General features: G+C 43.3%; 2 protein-coding genes across 3 annotated transcripts in view; one reads left to right on the top strand and one right to left on the bottom strand.

Moving 5' to 3' along the window:
- LOC136632082 (mucin-2-like) overlaps positions 1-8,263 on the top strand; it is a 29,595-nt gene extending 21,332 nt beyond the window's left edge. The window contains exons 6-9 of the mRNA XM_066606698.1: positions 634-798; positions 922-995; positions 4,407-4,558; positions 7,740-8,263. Coding sequence (XP_066462795.1) covers positions 634-798; positions 922-995; positions 4,407-4,558; positions 7,740-7,790 — 442 coding nt within the window. The 3' untranslated portion in view covers positions 7,791-8,263. The remainder of the gene's footprint in view (positions 1-633; positions 799-921; positions 996-4,406; positions 4,559-7,739) is intronic.
- A 1,654-nt stretch (positions 8,264-9,917) lies between these two features.
- The window catches only part of LOC136632081 (putative oxidoreductase YteT), a 122,010-nt gene continuing 106,764 nt past the window's right edge, over positions 9,918-25,163 (bottom strand). For both annotated transcript variants that reach the window (XM_066606696.1, XM_066606697.1), the window contains 2 exons: positions 19,210-19,374; positions 9,918-12,475 (listed from right to left, as the gene is read on the bottom strand). In XM_066606696.1, coding sequence (XP_066462793.1) covers positions 12,350-12,475; positions 19,210-19,374 — 291 coding nt within the window. In that variant the 3' untranslated portion in view covers positions 9,918-12,349. The remainder of the gene's footprint in view (positions 12,476-19,209; positions 19,375-25,163) is intronic.

The raw sequence follows: 25,163 nt of genomic DNA, 5'->3' as shown, positions 1-25,163 counted from the left end.
ACATATGTCACTCTTGCCATTCCACCATCAAGATACCCAACTAGGACAAGGATAAACTCATTCCTACTGCACCTAACCTCTAATGGGGTTGCTCTGCTCCTTTTTTCTATCCTTCATCTTATAATATGACTGGAAATATAAGCCAAAACACTAACGAGGTGTAAAAACCCGGAAACAGCTGTCTATACATGGCCATCTTTTCCTTCTGGAGAAGACTGGTTTTGGCATATATTCCCAGTCATGTTAGAAGGCCTGTTAAAGGGTCGAACATTGACTAATAGAAAAGCTACCTTCTAATTGGTGGTGCTGCCGACAGATTGTAACATCTTCCATTTGCATACCAAATTTCCCAGAGGAGCATTGCATGGCCTATAAGTCTCCTCACACCAAGGTGATCTCCACAATGAAAAACTGTCCTCCTCCCAACTGAGCAAAGTGTGAGAGGAGGACACAGACCTAAATCTCCTTACCAGTGAAAGTCCCATCAAACAGACATTTATCATTGGAACATCTTTTTGGGGTCCCACTAAAGCCACCATATATGACAAAGCTGTATTCTAAGAACCAAATTACATATACTGTACAGAAAACAAATCCTTCAATAAGTTGTACTGAAACTATCATTTGCTCTAGGTGCTACAAGCATCATTTCTACCAGATCAGAGGAGAAAGGTGTGAGATCTACGAACGAACTTCAGGATTTTACGGGTTAATATTTGGAGTGATTGGCGGAGTCCTCCTGCTTCTCATCGTACTGATCTTCGCAGTGTTCGTCCTCAGGAAGAAAAGAATGTTCAAGTACGTCTATTGTGTCATGTAATGTGGAGCCTATGGTTGATGGTTGAGGGAGCTACCCAACAGTTATACCAACTGATACATTGTAGAAGCCGTAGAATGAACTTCTCTTTCCATGTCCTTTAGTTTATTTACAGACAGACGCGAGTCAAAAACGTGGTTCACATACGATGAAGAGAGAACCCATTTCCAGCATACGGGTAAGTAGGAAGTGATGTTGGTTTATTTTTAACCCTTTCCAATTCACTGTCTGACTTCTGAAGACATTATGGTTTAAGGCTGTACAGCTCCGATGTTGGAAGACATCCATCGGGGTTCTCTTACTGTAAATTGCCAGCCTCTCTGCTGTCGGAGCCTATCCAACGTGTCACCTCATGCAGTACTGGCTTTAGCCAGCATATAGCGTTATTGTATAATGGCAAAAAAAACCTAAGTCCTCCAGGAAAACCAGAATACAAATTGGATTGGAAAGGGTTAAGAGCTCCTTCATACAAGAGTATGTGTAAAAGCACCTGCTTCAGCACATCGTATTTGTCCTATGAATAAGGTTTATTTGCGCGCATGCCTGCACATGGTACTGTACTTTTTATGCACGCAGGGCCTGCTCATATGCCCATGCAACACCCCAATCCTGTTTTTAAAGGCTATTTAGTCTAATAAGGTCCATATGGGTTCTTTTCCCCGCAGTTTTACACTGTTTTTTGTGCATTTCGTGGGGTAGTGCGAGCACATTTGTGCAGACACCACAGACCTCTGCAGGGCCTGTTGGTGCGCAGATGCGCATAGAATGGAGCATGTTCGGTCTTGTTGCACGCACGAGAAATGCCTGCACAAAAAAGGAAATGTGAATGAACCCACTGATATCAATGGCTTCTGTTCTCTGTGTATGGTGCACACAAATACGCTCATGTGAAGGAACCCTGAGGACTCTTTCACACAGGCTTGCTTTTAGGTGTGTCTAACTGCACTAAAAATCACGTGAACGGGCAATTTTTTTCCGCCCAGAAGACCCGAGCTTCATGTGAATGAAGATCGTGCATTCACTGGAGCAGCGTGTTGCTTAAAAAAGCGTAGCTGCTCTGGGAGAAGAGGGAGATGAAGCTCGGGGAGGAGAGGGAGCGGGGCTATGGGGATTCCCGAGAGATATCCCCACAGGGAGAAAGAGAGTGGGGCTGCTGGGATCCCCAAGGGATAGCCCCATAGCAGGGAGAGACAGAGCGGGGCTATGGGGATCCCCAAGAGATACCCCCCCGCCCCACTCTCGGGGAAGCTCTTTAACCATGCTCCCCTCTCTCTCCCCGCTATGGGGAAATTCCTTGGGGAACTCACTGTTGGAGAGAAAGATAAAGGGAGTCCCTTACTTAGATATGCTCACGAGAGGATGGTGTGATTGCGCTCTGAATCGAGTGCGATTGCGTTCCCATGCATTTCTGCGCTGCCATGCCAGTTCACATCTGCGTGGGAGACACCTGCACCAGTTTTAAACCAGTACAGCAGCTTAATTAGTCCCCGGTGTTAGCAATTAGCACCACAAAATCGCTCAGTTACGCACAAAACTTCATTAAGACGGGGTGCGTATTTGCGCACCTCCATATACTCCTATTAAGCCTCCAGTGCGCAAATACGCACAGAAATAGAGCATGTTACATTTTTTTTTTCGCCTGACATTAATGTGGGCGCAAAAATGCTCAATATTAGGGAACCCAGTAAAATCAATTGCCTGCAGTTTGCACAAGCAAAGTACAAAAATGCATGAAGCAGCGCAACGTTTTTGTATCGCAAAGGAGTCTTTTTTGAGCACGTGACTGCGCAAATACAGTGCGTATTTGCACATACACTGCTAGTTCACATAGGCAGGGGAATCACCCATTGATTTAAATGGCTATTAAGCCAAACAAGGTGCCGGTGTTCGCAGGTATGTGTAGCATTTGCGCATCCCCACTGACTCCTATGGGGACCTTTGGTGTGCAAAAGCGCACTAAAACAGAGCATGCTCCTTTTTTTTTTGCACGTGCGAAATGCAAAAATGAAATATGAGAATGAATTAATTGAAAGCAATAGGTTCTATCCTCTATGTAATAAATACGTGTGCAAATACGTCTGTGTGAGACCGCCCTAAGGGCCCTCCACACGAACATATTTGCGCATGTATTTGCACGTGTAATATGCGGAGAATAGAGCCCACTGATTTCATTCCCAACACTCTTTTTTATGCATGCGGAAAAAAATGTTGAATGTGTATCGGTGGTGCGCAAATATACGCTCAATACCCGCGCAAATGTGCAATACGCTACGCAATTCTGTGGAAAAAACAACACGTCTGGAACTTATTAGGATAAATAGCCTAAAAAATTGAGGCAGGGTTGTGTCCTGCGCCCATGTGAACTGGCCCTGAGCGTGCAAAAAGTACAGTAATATGTGCAAAAACGCACGCAAGAGCACAACGTTTGCAGCGCACATGCATTGCGCTTATGCGAGCGTTTCTACGCATACACCCATGTGAAGGGGCCCTAAATCTGATGACTATCCACATTCATTGTATGTAAATGGAGTGTTTGAGTCTATTTGCTAGTAGCATCCTTGGTGGAAGACAGCTGGGTTTTCGGAGATGTGCGTGCCTGTATGTCCGCAGAGCATGATATACGCACTGTGGTATATAGAGCTAGAGGACGCCACATGGCTCAGAGGATGCAAATTACTGCAAGGTCCACTGGAACTCCAGTATCACCAGTACAAACAGCGGCTGCTTCTGTACTGGTGACACCGGAGCTCCAGCAGACCTTGCACTAATTTGCATCCTTTGAACCATCTGCTGACTCCTCACTTTTTATGCTACTTTGAATAGAGTTGTTGTAACCCCGCTCACGTGCGCCAAAAAGAAACCTGCACAGATTTCTGTCCATATCGCAAAAAAAACAGAATGCAAAAATAGGTAGCGTACTATTTATTCTCATATCTGCACAGAAAAAATGGCGGATTATCCCCCCTGATTGGCGCTAATCCCCTTGAGGATCCACGGCACGTCAATAGCAGAAATCCAAGTGTCAGCCTCAGATTACTGCTGCGAATCCTGCAATTAATACATGTCGGATTTGCCTATGACAAATCAGTCATGCGTGGAAATATATCCGCAAAGGCTCACAATATATAAAGCACGCATATACTCATACAGACATAATCTATATGTCTAAGAAGGTGTACACACTGACAGGCCAAAAGTCATGGGATAGTGGTATGCAAATTAATTATGAATTGGCGATATCTCAGGAACACCCACACCTGTATAAGTTGTTATCTTGTGTTCTATATTGTATAATGCCATGCATTGTATTATATTACTGGACTCTGCATTATATTATATGTTAGATTATATTATTCTGTATGTACACTGATATGCCAAAAGTCATGGGATATTGGAGCCAAAGACTCACCACAAAACACGGCGCCTCACCTGGGCTCATGAAGTTGCTAACTGGACCCTAGAGAACTCACATGATCCTCTGGATAGTTACCCAGTATACTGCCAAGTCATACCTACTACAGAAGAGCAGAGGACCGCAGAATGATCATCACTAATAAAATATTGGTTTGCTTTCCTTCTCTTGTTCTAGATATGGACGGTTTTGGCATAGCGAATTTGGCAAGCTTTTCACCCAAATCTGGAAAATATGATTTAGAAACCAATTCAGTAAACTCTTCAGACAGTGACCTCTCGGCAGGAAAGTACAAGCCCAGGCTGGATAAAGTGGACACTTCACAACCGGTAAAGAAAAAAAGGCAACATATTTGTGCAAATTATGGTAAACTGATAACTACATTTAATGGGGCCTTCCAGGACTAAAATATTAATAAGTCCTCAGAATAGGCCATCAAAAACAGATCACCTCTTCCGATCAGCTGTTTGAACAGCGGTTGTGTTCAGGTAAATGCTGCAGCCTCTTCATCGTATTCCAGGCATAGCGCCATATATTTTGTAGTGACTGTGCATGGAATTGCAGTTGAATCCCATTCACTTAAATTGGACTAAGCTGCAGAATGGCCATGTGACCGAGACACGTGACATCACAAGCCAGAAAATAGGCCATAGCTCTGAAAGGACCGATGGATGGACATGCTGGGAGTTGGCCCCTCACCAAGCTGATATTGATGACCTATTCTGAGGATAAGTCATCAATATTTTAGACTTTGAAATCCCCTCTAAATGGTTGTGAAATGGTTTGTCCCATTAAAGCACATATGCATCACAGAGGTCGGTCCCTTTCTCTTAGGCTTCATTCCCATGAGCGCATATACACCGCTTTTTCACGCCCGGGCGTATATTCGCTACCCATGTGAAGTATTAGTTCCCAATGCATTAGTTCACATGGGCAATTATACGGTGTGTAAGTACATCAGCACTGTGAAAGATGGAACATAAGCGGCCGAAATATGTCCGGCATATATACGGTGACCAAAAAGATAGTTCTGGAACGATGTTTTGGCCAGTATACACCGGCGGGTCTTATAGACTCCTATGGGAGCAGGAAAAGAGTAATAAGGGGGAGGCATTTTTGCAGCGTCCAACGCTGCGATATGCTCACAGGTGCCCCTATATAGGCACTGGAAGACATCCTGAGGATTTTGGCAGAGTGAGGGTTTTCCGGGGTGCGGTGTATTTTTTCATTAAAATCGAAGCTCGCGGTCGTGTGAATGGTCGAGAAAACGCTGGCCGTGATCACGGAAAAACGCTCATTCAGGCGCTCATACGGAGGGGGCATAAAAACGCAGTCGCCATATATTCGTTCGCGTGAAAGAGCTCTTATGCAGAGCATAGGAGTGTTAAAATAAGAGTATCTCTTGCTCTGGCAGATCTGGCCCATCCATGTATTACATGTCAACTATTATTTTGATTTGTATGTCCAAATGCAACTTCTGATGACAACAGCTGTTTGTCAGAGGTGTCAGAACCGGACTTATGGCGATCAGCTCAATGTCAGACTAGCTTCATCATTTGTTTTATTGCTGCAATGCATGGAATATTTAAAAAATTTGCAACTTTTTAAACAGTGTTTATTAAAAACATCATACCATTCTGTGTATACAGCTTTTACACAGACTTATGTGTCTCCATGGTCACAGGCTACAACAAACACTGTGTCTATGTGAGGTGGCACTGGGGACAGGCTTGGGCTCTACCTCACTCTCTGGAGAAGAGTAACCACTGGTTGGGAGACAAGGTGCAAGTCTGGCAGTGTCAGACCCAACACTTGTAGGTCACCATCGTCCCCCGGCCAACATACATGGGTGAAAGCACCAGCAAGGCCTCATGGCCATATGGGCTCATTGGATGGCTTCATTTTGTAGTAGGTCTGAGGGGTTACTGTAGTCTTAAGGTGCCACGGGTAGTTCTGAAACTCTCCAAACTCCATTAGTAATACTGCAGAACTTTTATTAAACCTAACAACTGTACCAACAGTAACAGACGCCCGTTCTCGGGCCAGAGACCAACAGTGAGGTCTTTATCCGTTAGCCGGGTGTTTACCAGGTAGTGTAAGTCCAAGTTTTACCAGTTCACGGGAACATTCCCTAACCCAGGAACCGGGTCTATCAAAGTCAGTCCTTTCCCGCTCAGCAGATCTTTTTAGGATTAACCTCCCATGTACCAATGCTTACCCAGGAACCAGGTTCTTTTCTGCTCAAACTCCAATGAAGTCAATGGTTAGGAAGGAGTGAGAGCAGCTGCTGGTTCCAAGTAACTTTGCAACATTAGTTTACCGATTCCAACGTCACACCCGGAGGGCAAATAGCTTTCTGCACACAAACACTTTCTTCTTAAAGACACTGCTTATCTACACAAAGAACTTAACTTACCCTCCTCCAGAAAATGTCATTTTTGTAGTGTAGATCTTGAATTGATGTATCATGTAACTATATTGGTGCCCAACTCAGTTGTCATAAGAGCATTTTTAACCCCTTAGTTAAAACCCTGGATAATTTTAGCCTTAAGAATAAATGGTATACCCCTTTGTATTCCAGCGGTCATAACCTTTTATTTTATTGTCAGTGTATCTGTGTGGCATCTTGTATTTTGCAGGACCAGTTCTATTTTTTTTATAGGAACCAATTTTGGGCACTTATGTATTTCATAACTTTTATTACTTTTTTTCTTGCTGGGAAGCGGTGGAAAAAAAGCTGTTTCTCCATTTCTTGGGATTTATTTTTATAGCATCCCCCATGCTTTGTACAATATAAAGCTGGATGCACACAGGTGTCTGCGTTTTTACAATCGTCAGCCGGCGAAGTAAAAACGCATGAACAGGCGCACAAATCTACCAAGGGGTTAATGCCTTATGTGAGGGAAATAAAGGTTTTAGAATTTTTCTATAAATATGACTGCATCATCTGCAGGGTTAAATGGCGTAGTGGGGTGATTAGAGGAGCAAGTCCTCATTATTTCACTGCTTTTCAAGGTCAAAAGGTAAAAAACGGGACAGAGCAAATATGATCTCCGACTGATAGGGTGGTGATAACATAAACAAAAATTAATGTCTCCCCTCTGCTGGGATAGGGAGATATTCAGGAGAATCACAGATCCTCTCGTTCCCACTCCACTCTGCGCACACTGACTGAACAGTGGCCGCTGTAAATTCAGTATTCCCAACCCCACTTCTAATGGTTGTAGCTCTGGTCCTGTAGGTGCTATTGAGATGGTTCTGGTGTCAATCAAAAGCCAAGAATCTTAGCTTTAAAATGACACTAAAGCATGGGGGTATATAGAGGCAGAACTACAGAAAGAGCTCTGTTCAACCAAAACTATACTTTTCCAACAGGATGAACTGAGCTCCTTCTAAACTGCTGGGGGTCCAATCAACTCTGTTCGTAAAGTTGATTTATTTTTTATTTCAGATGCAAATATCACTTATGATCCTAAGAAATAACTTTACATTTCCTAAACTTTTTAACAGTTCAAAATTCAAAGACCAGAAATAGTCCCAGCCAATGATGAACAAAGGTGAAGACATCAATGGGTGAAGACATCAACGGGTGAAGACATCAACGGGTGAAGACATCACCTGAGACGACTCTGCTTTATGTTGTGTTCAACATAATCTAATTTACTTCTGTGAATGTAACTTTAAAATAAAAAAAGAAAAAAATAGCATAAAATGTTTCGCCGACAAATGTTCTCATCAGATATCTTATTCTGCTGCGGCACTTTGCACATTACTGTCTTGGATTCCTGTATGTTCTTGTTTCTATATGAGGTTTCCAGATTTTTATATTATGCATTTATATTATTATAGTAATATATGAACCATAAATGAACAAAGCGGATTCTATATGAACGCAATGTGCTGCTTATTGCAGATATAGAAGTACGCCCCTGTACTATGCCTTTTGCACTTATAACAAACTTTGTATTAATAATGATGCATAGTTGGAAGTTACTATGCTGAATTTTTTTAAGCCTATTTAAATATGACCTACGTTATAATACTAAATGATTGGTCAATAGATAATAAATAAAAAAAATTAAAAAAATGTGTGAAAAAAGAGTTATTAATTCCATAGGGTTAATAGAATGGGGAAGGCACTGCTTCAGCATTGCTTTGTGGGAGATGTAGGGTTTACGGTGCTTGGAGTGAACAGCATGGTGGCTTAGAGATTAGCGCTGCTGCCTCTGGCCTGCTCTGTCTCCATTCACAGAACAACTACAGTGTTTCCCTGAAAGGAAGACCTAACCCAATATTAAGCCCTACCCTGATTTTCGTGGACTTGAAATATAAGCCGTACCCCGAAAACATGCCCAAGCTACATCAATACTCACCTAGCAGGTGCCGTCTGGGTCCCTCCCGCTCCTCTCCGGTGTTTCTGCAGTTCCGTGCAGTTGTCAGTGCTGACAGAACATCTCTTGCTGGTAATGTGAAAACCCTGCCTACAGCAAGAGATTGCTCTGATTGGTTCTTGAGTGCTATGGCTGTGATTGGTGCATCGAGCACTGGCTCTGATTAGCTGAGCCGTGGTGCTCGAGAGCCAATCAGAGCAATCTCTTGCTGGAGGTGGGGTTTTCAAACCCCATTACCAGCACGAGATGTTCTGTCGACGCTGACAACTGCAAGGAAGCCTGCAGGAACGCCGGAAATGAGCGGGAGAGACTCGGACGGCGCCTGCTAGATGAGTATAGGACATCCCCCCAAAATAAGACTTCGTGCCTCTATTGGGGAAAAAATTAATATAAGACAGGGTCTTATTTTGGGGGAAACACGGTATCATTGTTGCTATCGGGTGCTTATGTGCGTGATTGTTATCCCATGTAAAGGTACCTTTGGGTCAAATCTTTTGCATGGCGTTAGCATATTTTTCTAGGTTTTCTTCAAGTTCTCTGGTTTCTTTTCAGTGTCAAAAAACAAAGAGGGGTTCATTTACTTTTTATTAAATTGGCCTAGCGTGTCTGCAGTGTTTATATTGTGTACAGCACTGTGCAATCAACCTGCGACTATTGTGTAAGCAATGGAAAATTAAAGGGGTTGTGCCAAGTTATCCCTTACTTACATCATAGGGGATAACTTTATGATCGGTGCGGATCCAACCACTGGTAAACCCACCGATCCTGAGAACGGGGATCTGGTTGGCCCCCAAGTGAGTGGAGCGAAGCTCATACAAGCACACTTCTTCTCTGTTTACTTCGATGACAACACCGGAACTTACTGAGTTCAAGCATTTTAGCAATCTCCGGCGCTGTCATTAACGTAAATACAGAAGCAGCAGCGGCAGCTGTACGGCCTCCGCTGCATCCACTTGGGAACTAACCAGACCTCAGTTCTTTGGGATGTGGATCCACCGGCACTAATCATAAACTTATCCCCTACCTTCTGAATAGTGGATAACTTTATAACTTGGTTCGTCCCCTTTATTAATAAAATGTCTCACCAGAGTACGTTAAACACACTAAGTCAGCTACAGTGAGGGCAGCAGAACTCTGCATACAGCTATGAAAGTTACAGGAAGAGACTTACAAAAAGTAATTGAACCCTTCTGGAAGGACCTGGATTTCTGCATTGATTGCTAATACAATTTAGTTTTGATTGTTATCTATGTCACAGTTATACACAAACACAATCTAACTAAAAACCAAACAGACACACAGTTTATGTATTTTATTGAGCATATTGAGTAAACATCCACAGTGCAGGAAAAAAGTAAGTGAACCTCTGTGTTACTGATTTCTTTCAAGAGGTAATTGGAAAAATGTGTTTTTCCACTAAGAAGATGAGATTGGAATTGTAGGTTTCACGGGTGCTTTGCGCATTAAATAAAAGCACATAAAGCCTGGTTACTGACAAATCTGTTCTTCTCAAGAAGGATTGGTTCGTGTGAAGACCTCAGAAGATTCATGTTCAAGTAAATGTTCTTCACGAAGAAAATATAATAAATGTGAGAATTTTAAAAATACAAGTTTTTGGAAACAAAATCTTAAACATTATGTATTTAATTGGAAAATGGTTTCCTAGTAGGCAAAATCTTCGGTGAGCCAAACTGGCTCCTGCTCAGGCAGGTCTGGTGCATCCATGTACTTTATGGTTGGCCATTCATTTGAAAGGCAGTGATATAATAGTGCATTTCCCCTACAGAGGCTACAGCAGAGAAATGTATGGCCAAATGAAGCTTCCCCTGGTGATTACAGGTAAATGTCAGGGGTTCCTTACCCACAGTATAATGGCTTTAAGAGGAAGAGATTCCTAATATTCAGATTCTCATGTTCCTTTCATATTGAAACTAGGTTGGATTTTTGTGCACCCTATGTAATCTGGGAAGGAAAAGTGATCTGATATAGATTGCTTCCTGAGAATATCATCAAGGCGATGTGTAAAAAAACCTGCCACAAGGTGGTGCTGTAGATATGTGTCTAAACCTCCCACAAGGTGGCGCTGTAAGATATGTGTCCAAACCTCCCACAAGGTGGTACTGTAGATATGTGGCTAAACCTCCCACAAGGTGGTGCTGTAGACACTTAGTATGTCTAGAACAGTTCAGACTTTGACACAGCTGAGGCCGGTTAGGTGATACCATAAGAAAATAATAGAAACAAAATCATCAAATTGGAAATTCTGAGTTTTTACACCCAAGAAATCGAATCAAGTAGTTAGAAAAGATCGTGAAAAAAAATTGGTCGCTTGGCTTCATCTAATGATTAGCGTGATTTCAAATCAGTCAGATGATTTCCAGTTAAATTGAATTAGGAGACGACCACAAAGACCTGTATAAAGCATTTCTGCTCTAAAAGGTCCTCGGAATGACAAAAGAGAACTAGATGCTCAACACCAAAGAATGGGTAAAAATGCAGATTTATACTCCGTGGGGGAGATTTACTCTGAGGCCAGATTCACTTGGGCGTATTTGAAAGCAATATGCAGAGAACAGAACCTATTGATTTCAATGGGTTCGTTCACATGTGCATATTCATCCTGCGCACTTTGCTAATACAAAATAATACGTATCATGCTCTACCTTCCTGCGTATTTGCGCACCAAAAGTCCCGATAGAAGTCAATATGGATGAGCAAATTGGCGAGCAATATGCAAGGACATGTATAAAACACTGCGCAGGAAAAAGAACACATCTGGAACTCATTAGACTACTTATCCATTTCAATTGATGCAGATTTCTTTTGCACCACGCAAATACACATGCCTTGCATGCGGAAAAAGTACAGTAAAATACGCCGATGGGCACGCAAAAAAGCATTCTTCATTCCGCAAATACACAACGCTCATGTGCGTGCAAATACGCATACGCTTGTGCAAATCTGGCCTTACCGGCATACTGTAGGAACAGTGTGCCAGCCTCTTCCCACTCGGCACATAAACCCGAAGCGGTAAGTTCATCAGTATGGCACTGCCCCAGAAGAACCCATTTTTGATGTGGCTAATGGAAGAGGCTGTAAACACAGACAGATATCGGACACATGCATTCTACTGACAAGAAGACGATTTCAAAGGAGTTTCTAGGATTAGAAGAAGCAGCCACTTTTTCCCACTAGCAGCACCATTTCTGTCTATGGACTCTGTCAGGTACTGCAGTTTATCGGGCAAAGCTGCAATACCAGACAAAGCTCACGGAGTGGCGCTGTAAATGGAAATAAAACACAGATTCCTTTTCATCATTATATGAGCCTTTAAAATGATCTTCTTTGGAATCATCGCCTCTTGAGAGCTCACAACACAATTTTTGACATCACACTTCATTGCTCTCCACATGGCAGCATGTACCAGTCAATGACTGGGATCCCTGATCTAGGGGTGCTTTACGTGTACTTTTCTGATGCAGTATTTGAAGCCAGTGCAGGAGTGGATCATAAAAGGTAGAAGTTTTGTATATGAGAAAAAAAGTCAACTTTTTAAAAAAAATTCACTTCTAGTTTTGGCTCCAAAAACTGCATCTAAATGGCAGGTGTGAAAGCACCCTAAGGCATCTTATTACCAATTACTAGAGCATTACATTACTATTACTAATTCTACAATTACGTTTGCAGTATATTCCAGGATTTTTGGCAGGATCTGAATATCCACATTCTTTATTGTCCATCCTTGTCTATATGCACCACGCGATTCTCTAGCCTCGATTTTTCAGCTTGAAACACCAACAGGTGACTTCTAAGAGTCTCATCTGGCCCCGATATAATCAGCGATGGGTCATTGTTCTGTCGGGAGGAAACACATCAGATTTTCATAACAATATTAAGAATGGAAACAATCAGAGGTGCAGAGGAACACATGGACTGTCCATTGCAGCCAATCAGAGACTGCAGCGGTCAGATGGCGTTCTCTTGGCATCATGGCGCCCAACATCAGAGGGGTGATGCGAAGAGAGAAGCGCATGACTGCTGCAGTGGTCAGGTGGTAGCGGTTCCTAAATAAAGACTGGGAGGACCATGGGATCGCTGGGGAGGGGGATGGGTAATTACAGCTACTTTTATTGTTTTAACAGATTTAGATCCAGTTTTACAAAAATCATATAACACCCCATTAACAGATACCTATAATGGATGTTCTACAGTAGCACCCAGCATCCTTAGACTACCAGAAACTGATAGAAGGCTAACCACAGCGCAATGGCTAAGGTTGGCATTACAGGCGCATCTCCTGTAGGATTCAATGGGAGCGGTGCTGCAGTAACAACCCAGCCCGCTGCGCTATAGTCAGTGCTACCTGCTTCCTGATTAAGTTGACCGTAGAGGCAGCGGAATAGAGAATCAGCTAATTGGCGGGGATCCGAGTATGTATTGATGACCTGTCTGTCATCAACAGAAAAAAGTTTTAAAAGTCGCAGAATATTCCTTTAAGAAGAAAAAATATACTTTTTTTATTGACTTCGTGGGATGAAATATCATAGTCTATACTTTTTTTTAAAACAGTATACTGATGCTGCACCAGCCAGACGGAGGCTGAAAGGATGATCTTTTGGTCTTCATCTGGCAATGAAAGACTATAAACACGTTTAGTATGTATGCTGAAAACTTTCCTGGCATACATACTAAATGTAGGACAAAAATCCAAGTTACTAGTGCATTATGCCTCCACCGGAAGAATGGGTGGAGACATGAGTTAGCTGGTTTGACGGCAGATTACGCCCACAGATGCTGATTGGCTGAGGCACGCTCTAGGAACCCTGCCGAGGCCGCTGCTGTCAGTGTATGGGCTCCCATCTACCCTGGCGAACCCCTGCCGCTGTCACGCTCTACATGGCAGTGCCCTCCCAGCTCCGCTGTCATTCTCCTACTCCCCACCGCTCGCTGTACTTCCATCTCAGCTCCTGGGCCCACTGTCACAGTAGCAGTCGTTTCCACGTTGGCTCTCTGCCACACTGGCTTCTCACTCCTCTGTTCCCCACCAGTTCTATTGCGCTGTGCTTCAGCGATTCGGGCTCACATAGCTGCTGTGTGCTGGGTGTAGGCCACCGCCACGGTCTAGGAGAGGGAGTCTGCCAGGTGTTAATGGAGAAGTCTGTCAATGTCTGACAATTAACTGTGGGGACAGAACAACATCCATCACGAGCCAAATCGGCAGCTAGGGGCATGACCGGGGCATAACCTCCAGCTAAGGCCGGTTAACCCCTAGCTTCCGGTGGAGACATAATGCACCAGTACCAAAATCCAATGTAAACCCAGGCCAAGACTGTGTTCATCTCTCGCTATAAACACATTCAGTGTATGAGATACTAATAGGCCTCTATTCATACAACAAAGGCCAAAAAGGCGTCTTTTTGTCCTCTGTTGGAGTGGTATGCGTCAGTAAAGAGTTTTTTTTTTTTTAACTGTATGGGAAAATACAACAAACTGCCCTTTCTTATATAGTGGGCCATAACGCAAAACATATAGTTCACAATATAGTTTTGTTTTTTTTTAACTTTGGGAAAATGGCTGACAGATATACCATTGTATACCTCCGATGGAAGGCTCTATGAACAGATGTGAACAGAACTTAGCCTATGCATCCCTTCTGCCTTTATAAACCCACCGCTGGCATTAGGGAAGAAGACAAACTGGCTATTACTTGCTCCAACTCCCATAGAAGTGAATAGAAGTGAGGTGAATGTGTTGTTTTTGTAATTTCTGAAATGTAAAAACAAATTAATTCCCTGTGCTACGTGGTCTAAGCAACTTCTATCCACTTCTTTCTCTGTAATCCTGGCCATGTTGGGCAGAGGAGATGAGCTGAGATGAGCTGAGATGTGCTTGGGAGGGGGGGGGGGGGGCTTTTGGAGACAGGTGTGGCATATATCAGACACTTATGATATATCCTGTGGATATACAACCACATTGCATACACAACCATTTGTATACACAACTATAAAGCTGGCCATGCACATTGGACAGTTGATAGAAATGGATGATTTCAACCAAAACCATGAGTTATAAGGTGAAATTGAATAATGAACAATCATTTTAGCCAACTGATGACACATTGCCATCGTCTGGAAGGAAGTTTGTTATGATTAACATTTTTGCCTGATAGTCATTAGTACTACAACGTATATGGTGCCAGATCCGTTCTGTCTAAAGCTGATAAATGATTGCTTACTTTTTTTCTGTATGGCAGTGGACTGTCCATATAAAGACCTTCTCAATCACTAGCCCTGTACTAGGCCGAAGAGACAATGGTATTTGGCCAACCGTGAAACACATGAGCACAAGTGCTTCCTCCTAGAGCCATCGAAATCTATAGCCAGTAGCTGTAGAGAAATGGTTACCCAAGGGTTTATGTACTATGAAGATAGCCGTCGGGGTTAAAACTGGGCCCTTGTGGGGAATGAAACGAGTTGTGGTAAGGATAGGGATAACAAAGGGTGTTGAACAAAGAGTCTTTAAGAATTCATATCAAATTCCTGGAGTTTCCATAGTATATAACCGGAGATGGTTACGTGGGGGATAGTTAGGTAGATGATATATTGTTACATAGTCCTGGCATCTTTAGGTAGTCAATCAAGGGTTGCCAGATATTTAAGAAATTGCTCATGGTGTCAGTTACGATTGCATAAATTCTTTCGTATAGCATAATTGTGGATATTCTGTTGACAACCTCAGTAAAGGTGAGGATTCCCATTTGAAAGAGATATTGTAGTGACACAGAACACCATCCTGGTCCCCTCCATAAATGTCATACATGTGTTGTCCTATATAGATGCACTGTGCAAAGCTTGTCTTGTCATATCCAGTGTGTGTGTTGCACAGCTGAGGCATTGAGAGGTTAACTCTATAAAATCACTGCCTGCCTGTAAATGTATAAGTTTGTCATGTCATGTGGTGTGTCAGAAGGTATAAATAGAAGTGCTTGAGAGTGGGAAGAGAAGTTGAGTTCTGTCTTCAATCTGTGAGTGCCATCTTGTTCAGGGACCCAAGAGAGTGCTAACGCAGAGCCACATGGAAGCACCTTCAGCTTCCATGCAGGTGAAGATGGAGGAAAAGAAGCAATATCCTCTAGCATTTTGAGTGTGGATGTGAATGGAGTGAGTCCCACCATCAGAGAGAGAGAGAGAGAGAGCACCTTACAATAGTTCTGTAGAGAAGAACCCATCGTACAGGTTACACAACATGCTTTTTCTGTGCGTCTGTCCAAAGTCAGGATCACCGCACAGAGGTACTCTACTGAGACACACCCAATAATTGTCTGCCAGAGTGTCTGCGGAGTGACCCCTACCCCTTTCCTCCTCTGGAGTTCTCCCAGTCCAGGAGCGGTGCCATACAGATAAGGTGGACTGTAGGACCGGATTCATCCTGTGTATCCTCCCTGACCTCTGAGCTTTAGCCTGCTTGCAATTAAAGAGAATTTTACCTGCATTGCTTCGAATACCTGTTGTAAAAGTTTATTATTCAGTAAAAGTTATACCGGGCCCTAACCGTTCCTGGGGACCCAACGTACTATACACAAGTCTCTGTGCTATTTTCTCCTCCACGTAGCATACCTGTGTGTGGGAATAGTTGTGTAACGAGTGATAACTACTACTACACCCATCATCCCACTTATTGGCATTCCCTATCCTAGTGGTGTCGAAGGTGGCCTGCAATCCTACTGTGGCCTTAGCTACGAGTCATCCTTCTGGGACCAGAGCTTGGTAAGTGCCGCCGTGACAAGCCAACACTTATCCTTCCCAGCTCTGCACAGTAATCAAGTGTCCGGGGTCATCCCTCTGGGGTTTTGCAATATGACTTATTGTGGCCATACATATAAATTGAATATGTTTATGGGCTTGAAATTTGAATCGTGGAGGACGATCTCCTAGGAGGAAGACCGTGGGCGATTTGGGTACCAGACCCACAAACAAATGATTTAGTAGATTAAGAACTTGTGGCCATAATCAATCAACCTCCAGGCAGGTCCACAAGCTATGGGGCATAATCTCCGTTTCTTGGCATCCTTAGAAGCATAGTGGGGAGGAAGATGGGTACAGATGGTACAATCTTTGGGCTACTAAATACGTAGTGTGTAGGATTTTAACTGAGGTTTCCATAAGGGAGACTTGGTGACTACCTATAGAGATCGTGGAGCAACAGTGTTGCCACCAATCAGAAGTCATCTCCGTCCATAGATCTTCTTCCCACCTCCTCCTAAACAGAAGCTTTTCTCTGAGTAAAAGTTGATTTAGTATATTATATATGAATGAGAGGATTCTCCTCTGGGAAGGATTAGTAGCACATTGAGTTTCAAATTAGGTGGGCCTGCGGGGCATGGGAGGAGGGGAGGGGGTGGTAGAGATAGGGAGTGAACAAAGTGGAAGACTTGATCTGTAGGTATTCTTGTATAGGGGGTTGTTTTGTATAGTGTATCCCTGGTTTCCTTCTGTTGGACGAAATACAAACAATGCAGCTGAAAAGCATTTGTGAAGGCAGCAATAGACCATGCGAGGGCGGGAGGGCGAGTCATGCGGAGCCCTGCTGCTCTATTCAAAGTCAATATGGCTAATGGAAACAGATGAATACTCTGTCTTAGGGCTCCTTCACACAAACCTATGGTCACAGGCACTCAGATTTTGCGCATGTAATATGCTGTCTTAATCTGCCATAGGCCGGTCTCACACAGACAGGTCGGATTCCGCATGCAGGAGCCCGCAGCAGAATCAGTCTCTGACCGTGGCAGGTGACCCCATTCAACTTGCTTTACTGTACCGTGAATGACCGTGGATGCTCGCCGATGGTCATTCGCACTACAGATTTTTTTTTTTATATTTGTATTTCCCATATTGTCTACTAGGCGATGGCCTATCCGCAATGTCGATTGTGGATGGGCCATGGGGCGGAGGCTTCCATTATTGAGTTTAATGGAAGCCGCCCGTGGAGATCCGTGCAAATAGAACATGCTGCCATTTAAAATCCGCTCGTGGAAATCACAATCGCTATCCACTCATCTGAGGGAATATGCGAATGTCCTCTTTTTTCAATGTGTGCAGAATACCGCGGATCATAACCTACCTGGACAAAGACCAACCGGTCGAAACGTTGCTATGCTGTCATAGAACATAAAGAACTTTTTTCTATATTGCAAACCCGGATGCTGCCGCTTCTTCCTGTCTTCTGGTTCATTTCTCTGGGAACTTGCTCAGATCCCGAGCGGCTTTTGCAATCCTGTAAGTCCTGCCCCTGATGTGGATGCAAGTCATGCTGTTGGTAATCTATGGTATTTAACCCCTTAATGACACGGCCTATTTTGTCGTTGAGGACCAAGCGATTTTTGGTATTTTTCCATCTCCATTTTTCAAAAGCCATAACTTTTTTATTTTTCCGTCGACGCGGCCGTATAAGGGCTTGTTTTTTGCGTGGCGAGCTGTAGTTTTTATCGGTGCCACTTTTGGGTACATAGACTATATCGTAAAACTTTTATTATTTTTTTTATGATAACAGGGAGAGAAAACGCATCAATTCTGCCATAGATTTTTTTTTTTATAAAGTTAATCATGCAGCATAAATGACACACTAATTTTTTTCTGCGGGCCGGTATGGTTACAACGATACCAAAATTTTTATACTTTTTAGCTTTTTACACTTTTTGCAATAAAAACCCTTTTCTTTTGGAAATCTTTTTTTCTTTCTCTATAGCTGCATTGAAAGTCCTGTAACTTTTTTATTTTTCTATGTACGGAGCTCTATGAGGGCTTATTTTTGGCGAGACAAGCTTTAGTTTTTATTGGTACCATTTTGGGGAATGTACGGCTTTTTTGATCACTTTTATTGCATTATTTGGGAGGCAAAATGCTGGCGTCCTGTTGCAATGGCGACAGGCCGGGCTCTCGCGATAACATCGCGAGAGCCGGCCGGAGACACAGAGGGAGCACTCCCTCTGTGAACTGTTTCCCTGCCGCAATCTACTTAGAAGGGAAGGGGTTAACAGCGGGGGGGGCGCATCTCCGATGCCCCCTCTCGCTGTTGCAGCGGGACGCCGGCTGTGACAGACAGCCGGCTCCCGCTGCGGGATAGCGCAAGGTCAGTCATGATCTCGCGCTATCCTGATGACGTAAGGGTACGTCATTTTGCGCGAAGTACCAGCTTGCCATGACATACCCTTACATCATAGGGCGGGAAGGGCTTAGCATGTTCTATCTTGGCGCGTATTAAGTGCACATACACGCCAAGATAGTGCATGGTGATGAACAGCACACAGCAAGTACGCGCTGTCACTGTCAACTTGTTGCGCGACTATCTCATGCGGGTGGTATGTGGCGAATTCCGCTCATGTGAAGTCGCCCTTGAATCCCACTGGCCCATACTTACTAGCATCACTAAAGCGATAGGGACCGGAGCATCAGTTACATGTGAACGGTGAGATTTGGCATTCGTTCTAGCTAGTGGTAGGTTATGGGGTGGGGAGTAATTGGTTATATAAATACACTAAGAGGACAACTACGAGCTGCAACAGCCTCCACTTTATATGGACGGGTACTTACAGCGACTGCGGAGATGAAACTGTCGATGAGGTAGTAGTCCGCACCACCATGTGCGCTCAGTTGCATAGGCATGAATCCAACAATCTTTGCTTGATACTGCGTCTCCTTATTAGTCACAAAATCGAACACTTGAATAGGTCCCCCTCCGGTGCAGCGTAACTCTCCCTGGAAGAACAAACAGAATATCCTTACATGCGGTCATGGATTAATATGAACCTATAGTTCACCGGGCTATGAAGATGTGCTAATAGCTGCCCTGCTCTCCCGATTTGGCAAGACCGGCTGACCATCAAATGAGTTTGGGGGTGTCCCAATTCTTCCTTAATGGCAGATGTGGAGGGAAAGATTAACTGGGCACACTGGATTTCCAAATGTCCAATACTATTGTCCTCGGGGGAAATAAGTCAACACTAAAGGAGGCGACAGCGGCTTACTCCCATCTACCCAAGTAAACTTGGTTGAGAATTGGGAGGAATGGCTGTTGGCCAAACATGCATTTGGTTGGCAGCAGTCTGAAGTTTATGACCAGCTTTTGGCTTTGTCCACATCTTTGTAGTGGCTTCCATTTATAACCCTTTATATCGTTCTATATGCTAGAATTTAAAGGTTTAAAGGTTTTTTTTTATTTCCAGACCCTTTAGAAGAAAGAGAACAAACATTATACAACATATAAAAGATGTTCCCCAAAACAGTGTCATTAAAAATAGAACTTGTCGTAAAAAGAGAAGGTTATGGTTCTTGGAATATAGAGATAAAAAGGCAGAAGGACAAAAAAACAACAAAAAACAAATGTTATATCCTTAGGGGCTCCCGATGTAGAAGGAGAGAGGAATCTGCCCCAGAGGGTTTTTTAATCAACGGTTCTTGATTCTATAACTCCTGTGTAGGTTCTCGCCACCCAGCAGCAAAGGGAATGGCCCAAACCAGGGATGGGACCCCTACCCCAAGCACTCCTTAGCAGGGATGGATGGATGGATGGATGGATGGATAGATGGATAGATAGATAGATGGATAGATAGATAGATGGATAGATAGATAGATAGATAAATATGAGATAGCTGTAAGATAGATAAATATGAGATAGATATAAGACAGATAAATATGAGATAGATATAAGATAGATAAATATGAGATAGATATAAGATAGATAGATATGAGATAGATAGATAGATAGATAGATAGATATGGGAAAGAGAGAGATATGAGATAGATAGATAGATAGATATGAGATAGATAAATAGATAGATAGATAGATAGATAGATAGATAGATAGATATGAGATAGATAGATATGAGATATGAGATATATAGAGAGATAGATAGATAGATAGATAGATAGATAGATAGATATGAGATATATAGATAGATAGATATGAGATATATAGATAGATAGATATGAGAGAGAGATAGATTGATAGATATGAGATAGATAGATAGATAGATAGATAGATAGGAGAAATAATAATAATATTTAGTCATATAGCACCAACATATTCCACAGCACTTTACAAAGTGGGGAAAACACTAATTCAGAGACCATGAAACCTTCACATCTTTATCAGTGGAGTATTTAAGTATTTATTTATATCTCTACTCATCCTGTTCTGGTATTCTTTTAAGAGTAAATTAATCACATCCTTGTCTGCGCCATGTCATAAGTATGTGTGTATATATATGCATGCCTCTTCGGATCTATTTCATTATGCCTGAGGAAGAACCCTGAGAGGTTCGAAAGCTCGCACTAACATCATGTATTTTTGTTAGCCATTAAAAGGATTCATATCTACAAGATTACTTGGTTTCTCTTGCTGGGAACAATCACAAGATAGATCATGACATGCAGCAATATATTAATGCCCATCTTGCACCATAGGGGTGGGGGCCCTGCTCACAAGAGCTTAGGGTCCTTTTACACCGGACGACTGGTTGAGCACAGACGCCTGAAAGGGCGTCCCAGCGATAATTGTTCCCGTCCTTTTACACAGGAATGAGCATCACTAGTGAATGCAAGCAGAACAGGTCAGAGATTGTACCGGCCCATCGGCCTCCATTCACAGTAGACAGGCAGTCGTTCACAACTGATCAGCCTGTTTACGCGGGCTGAATCCCCATTCAGTTTTCTGCATGTAGAAATGGAATAGCAAATGTGATGTAAATGAATTCTGATTCATCGTTGAGTCGGGGCATGTATTTACACTGAATGATAATCCTGTAGATCCCCGCTGGATATGGGAATCTGAACGATTTATCGGCCCGTGTAGAAGAGCCCTTACAGACTATAAGGAAGTATATATATAGGATACTATGCATACATAAGGCTGTGTGAGTGGATCACCAGCAGTGTTTGCAAACAAACAGATAAGAGGTACCATGTGGTATGTGGGGGATACAGTGGGATGAAGGGGCTCAAGGGAGAGTGTAGAGGCAGGCTAGATTGAGAAGAGTTAGATTAAGAAAAGTGGTAGGCCTCCCTAAAATGATGTGGTTTTAGGACATGCTTAAAGCTCTGGGTGTTGGGAATTACGCCGATTGTCTGGGGTAGCACATTCCAAAGAACTAGTGCAGCTCAAGAAAAATCTTGGAAAAAATTCAGATAAGAAACAAATTTAGTTTTAGGTCATTAGCAGAGCGGGGAGAACGGGTAGAGTAGTAGACAGAGATTAGGGAAAAAGATATGGAGTGGCACAGCATTGTGGAGAGCCATATGGATGAGAGTGAGGACTTTAAATTGTTTTCTATGTATAGTGACTGGCACAGGGTGGAGGCAACAGTGTAGTGACTGGTACAGGGTGGAATCATGAGTATAGTGACTGGCACATGATGGAGGCATCAGTGTAGTGACTGGCACAGGATGGAGGCATCAGTACAGTGACTGGCACAGGATGGAGGCATCAGTACAGTGACTGGCACAGGATGGAGGCATCAGTGTAGTGACTGGCACAGGGAGGAGGCATCAGTGTAGTGACTGGCACAGGGAGGAGGCATCAGTGTAGTGACTGGCACAGGGAGGAGGCATCAGTGTAGTGACTGGCACAGGGAGGAGGCATCAGTGTAGTGACTGGCACAGGGAGGAGGCATCCGTGTAGTGACTGGCACAGGGTGGAGGCATCCGTGTAGTAACTGGCACAGGGTGGAGGCATCAGTGTAGTGACTGGTACAGGGTGGAGGCATGAGTGTAGTGACTGGCACAGGGTGGAGGCATCCGTGTAGTAACTGTCACAGGGTGGAGGCATCCGTGTAGTGACTGGTACAGGGTGGAGGCATGAGTGTAGTGACTGGCACAGGGAGGAGGCATCAGTGTAGTGACTGGCACAAGGAGGAGGCATCAGTGTAGTGACTGGCACAAAGTGGAGGCATGAGTGTAGTGACTGGCACAGGGTGGAGGCATCCGTGTAGTAACTGACACAGGGTGGAGGCATCCGTGTAGTGACTGGTACAGAGTTGAGGCATGAGTGTAGTGACTGGTACAGGGTGGAGGCATCAGTATAGTGACTGAGAGTTTTTGCTGTTTCCACAGTGAGGAAATGGCGGATTTGGGAGATGTTTTCGAGATGCAGGTGACACTAGCTAGAAGTAGAGAATACATATGTTTAAAGAGAGATTATGCACTTTACGTTAGCTTACATTCGTATTTCGTTGCTGTTTGGGGTTGTGTTAAAATTGGCTTCCACATGAGACCCTGGATGGAACCATAAACTGCTATTAGTAATAAACAATCAGTTTTTGTAGGCCTCTGTCCAATTCCAGCATTTTGGCAGAATAGTGTAGTCTACCTGTCTTAGTTAAAAACGATTTATTGGACGCAGAACAGCCGGCTTTACTGAGCGGATCATGTCACATTAATCTCATTGATTTCTTTGACTATGTCATAAAAGCGGTGAATGAAGGTGCCGTGAATATCAGTAAGCCTTTGATGTAGCTCCACATAAAGAGCTCATAAATAAGTTCTTGAAATTTGGACTTAACCCTTTGGTATTCTAGCAGATTCCCAATTGGTTAAGGGTGCCTTCACAGTTGCGATCGCGATATGCGGACTTTCTAATGTTAAAAACGCATCACAAAAAAAAAACAACGCAAGTTTGCGCTTTTTGTGCACATTCTCATTAAAAAAACGCAGCCATATCGCGATCGCCAGTGTGGAGGCCCCCTAGAGGATAGATATCAGTGTTGTTGGTAGCGGAGTGTATTCTGATCAGAGATAGGCTATGGTGACCACAAGGGGCGTCCCTATCCTGTTTCATATGTTTGTAAGTAACATAGGAGAAAGTTAGAGAGTCCTGGTGAGACCACATCAGGAATTCAGTGTTCACTTTTGGAGACGTCACCTACAAAAAGACATGTATGAAGCAGAACGAGACGGGCTACGAAAATTATGGAGGGCCTAGAGAGAATCTGCCAGCACATTTATGCTGCTTTCACTGTGGGCAGCATAGGCTAGTGTCAGGCATGCTGATTGCAGGTATATCAGTAGCAGCACACATAGAGGACTACAGGAAGTAGTCCTTGTTATTTATGACCTGTAGGCTTGGTTTTTGCCAATCGAACTTCGATCAGCGAGTCTGATTTGTGAAAATCAGTGAATCAAATTTATCCGAGATGGAAACGTATTTTTGCAATGTTTTTCTACTTGATCGGCAGTCACCTCTTCTTGCTCCTCGATCAAAAAGTGGGTGCAACCACAGTCAAAATACAGTATAATACAATACTACAGTATTGCATTATACTGTGTAAGTGATCAAACTTTCACAAGTTCAAGTCTCCTATGTGGCCTAATGGTAACATTGAAAAACACATTTTTCAGCAAACAAACCCTCATGTTGCTATGTCGTCCGAAAAATAAAACAGCTACGATTTTTTAAAAGTGAGGAAGAAAAAAAAACTAAAAATCAAAAGGATCAAACATGTTAAAGAATCCACTGTCTGACGTCTAAAGACATTCTGATTGACGGCTGTAAAGCTCCAATGTCGGAAGAAGTCCGGTAGGGTATTCTTACTGTATATTACTGGCCGCTCTGTTGTCGGGGGCCTTTCCAGCATGTCTCATACCGCAGTACTGTCTCTAGCCAGCAGATGGCACCATTGTATAGTGGCAGAAAGAGAAAACCTCCTAGGAAACCCTGAATCCAAAATTGGCTTGCAAATGGTTAAATAAGGTTCAGGAGGGAATAAACAGAATACAAGAACAAGGGGGCACAATCGGAGATTAGTTGGGGGAAGATCAGTAGCAATGTCAGCAAATATTTTACTGAAAGAGTAGTAGATGCTTGGAACAAACCACCAGCAGATGGGGTTGGAAAACAACGATAAATGAATTCATGCTGCTTGGGATAAGAATCCTAAGAGAGAAGTAATGTAAGGGCAGACTAGATGGATCGGGGGGGCTTTATCTACCGCCAATATTCTATACATACTAATATTATAAATGCGGAATCTACTGTCTGTTTGTTACCTTTTCACGGCTGAGACGCCGAAGCGATTTTGATATAATCTGGCAGGTAGATAGCTTGCATCTAGAGGAAGGATATAGGCTACATTTTATTTATAGTGTTCTCTAGGGAGCGCGACAAGACCGATTTATTTGGTGATGCGTAGGCGCACCTCTGTACCCATGCCTTGCTGTGCGGCGAGGCACATCATAAGCTATGCTTACACAAACGGGCAGACACGTGAGGGCAGATGTCACTGCCGTATGTATGCGATTATTATGCTAGCAGGGATACCCGCGTTGCCCGGGATTAAAACTTGAACCAAAAAGATATATTATGGATTGAGACTTGAAAGAAAATCTGTGTTGCCCCTAGCAACCAATTACAGCACAGCTTTTACTTTGCCTCAGCAGTATAACAAATGAAAGCTGGGCTGTACGACACAAGCAGACAGATTTTGCTTTACAACTTGAACATGGATTGACTGGAATAGCAAAAGGAGAAAGTGTTTTACTTCCACGCATTCCAA

This window comes from Eleutherodactylus coqui, chromosome 6 (genome assembly GCF_035609145.1).
Source record: "Eleutherodactylus coqui strain aEleCoq1 chromosome 6, aEleCoq1.hap1, whole genome shotgun sequence".
NCBI classification, from domain to species: Eukaryota; Metazoa; Chordata; class Amphibia; order Anura; family Eleutherodactylidae; genus Eleutherodactylus; species Eleutherodactylus coqui.
Note: the sequence above shows the minus strand (reverse complement) of the source record. Positions and strands in the feature narration are given on the sequence as shown.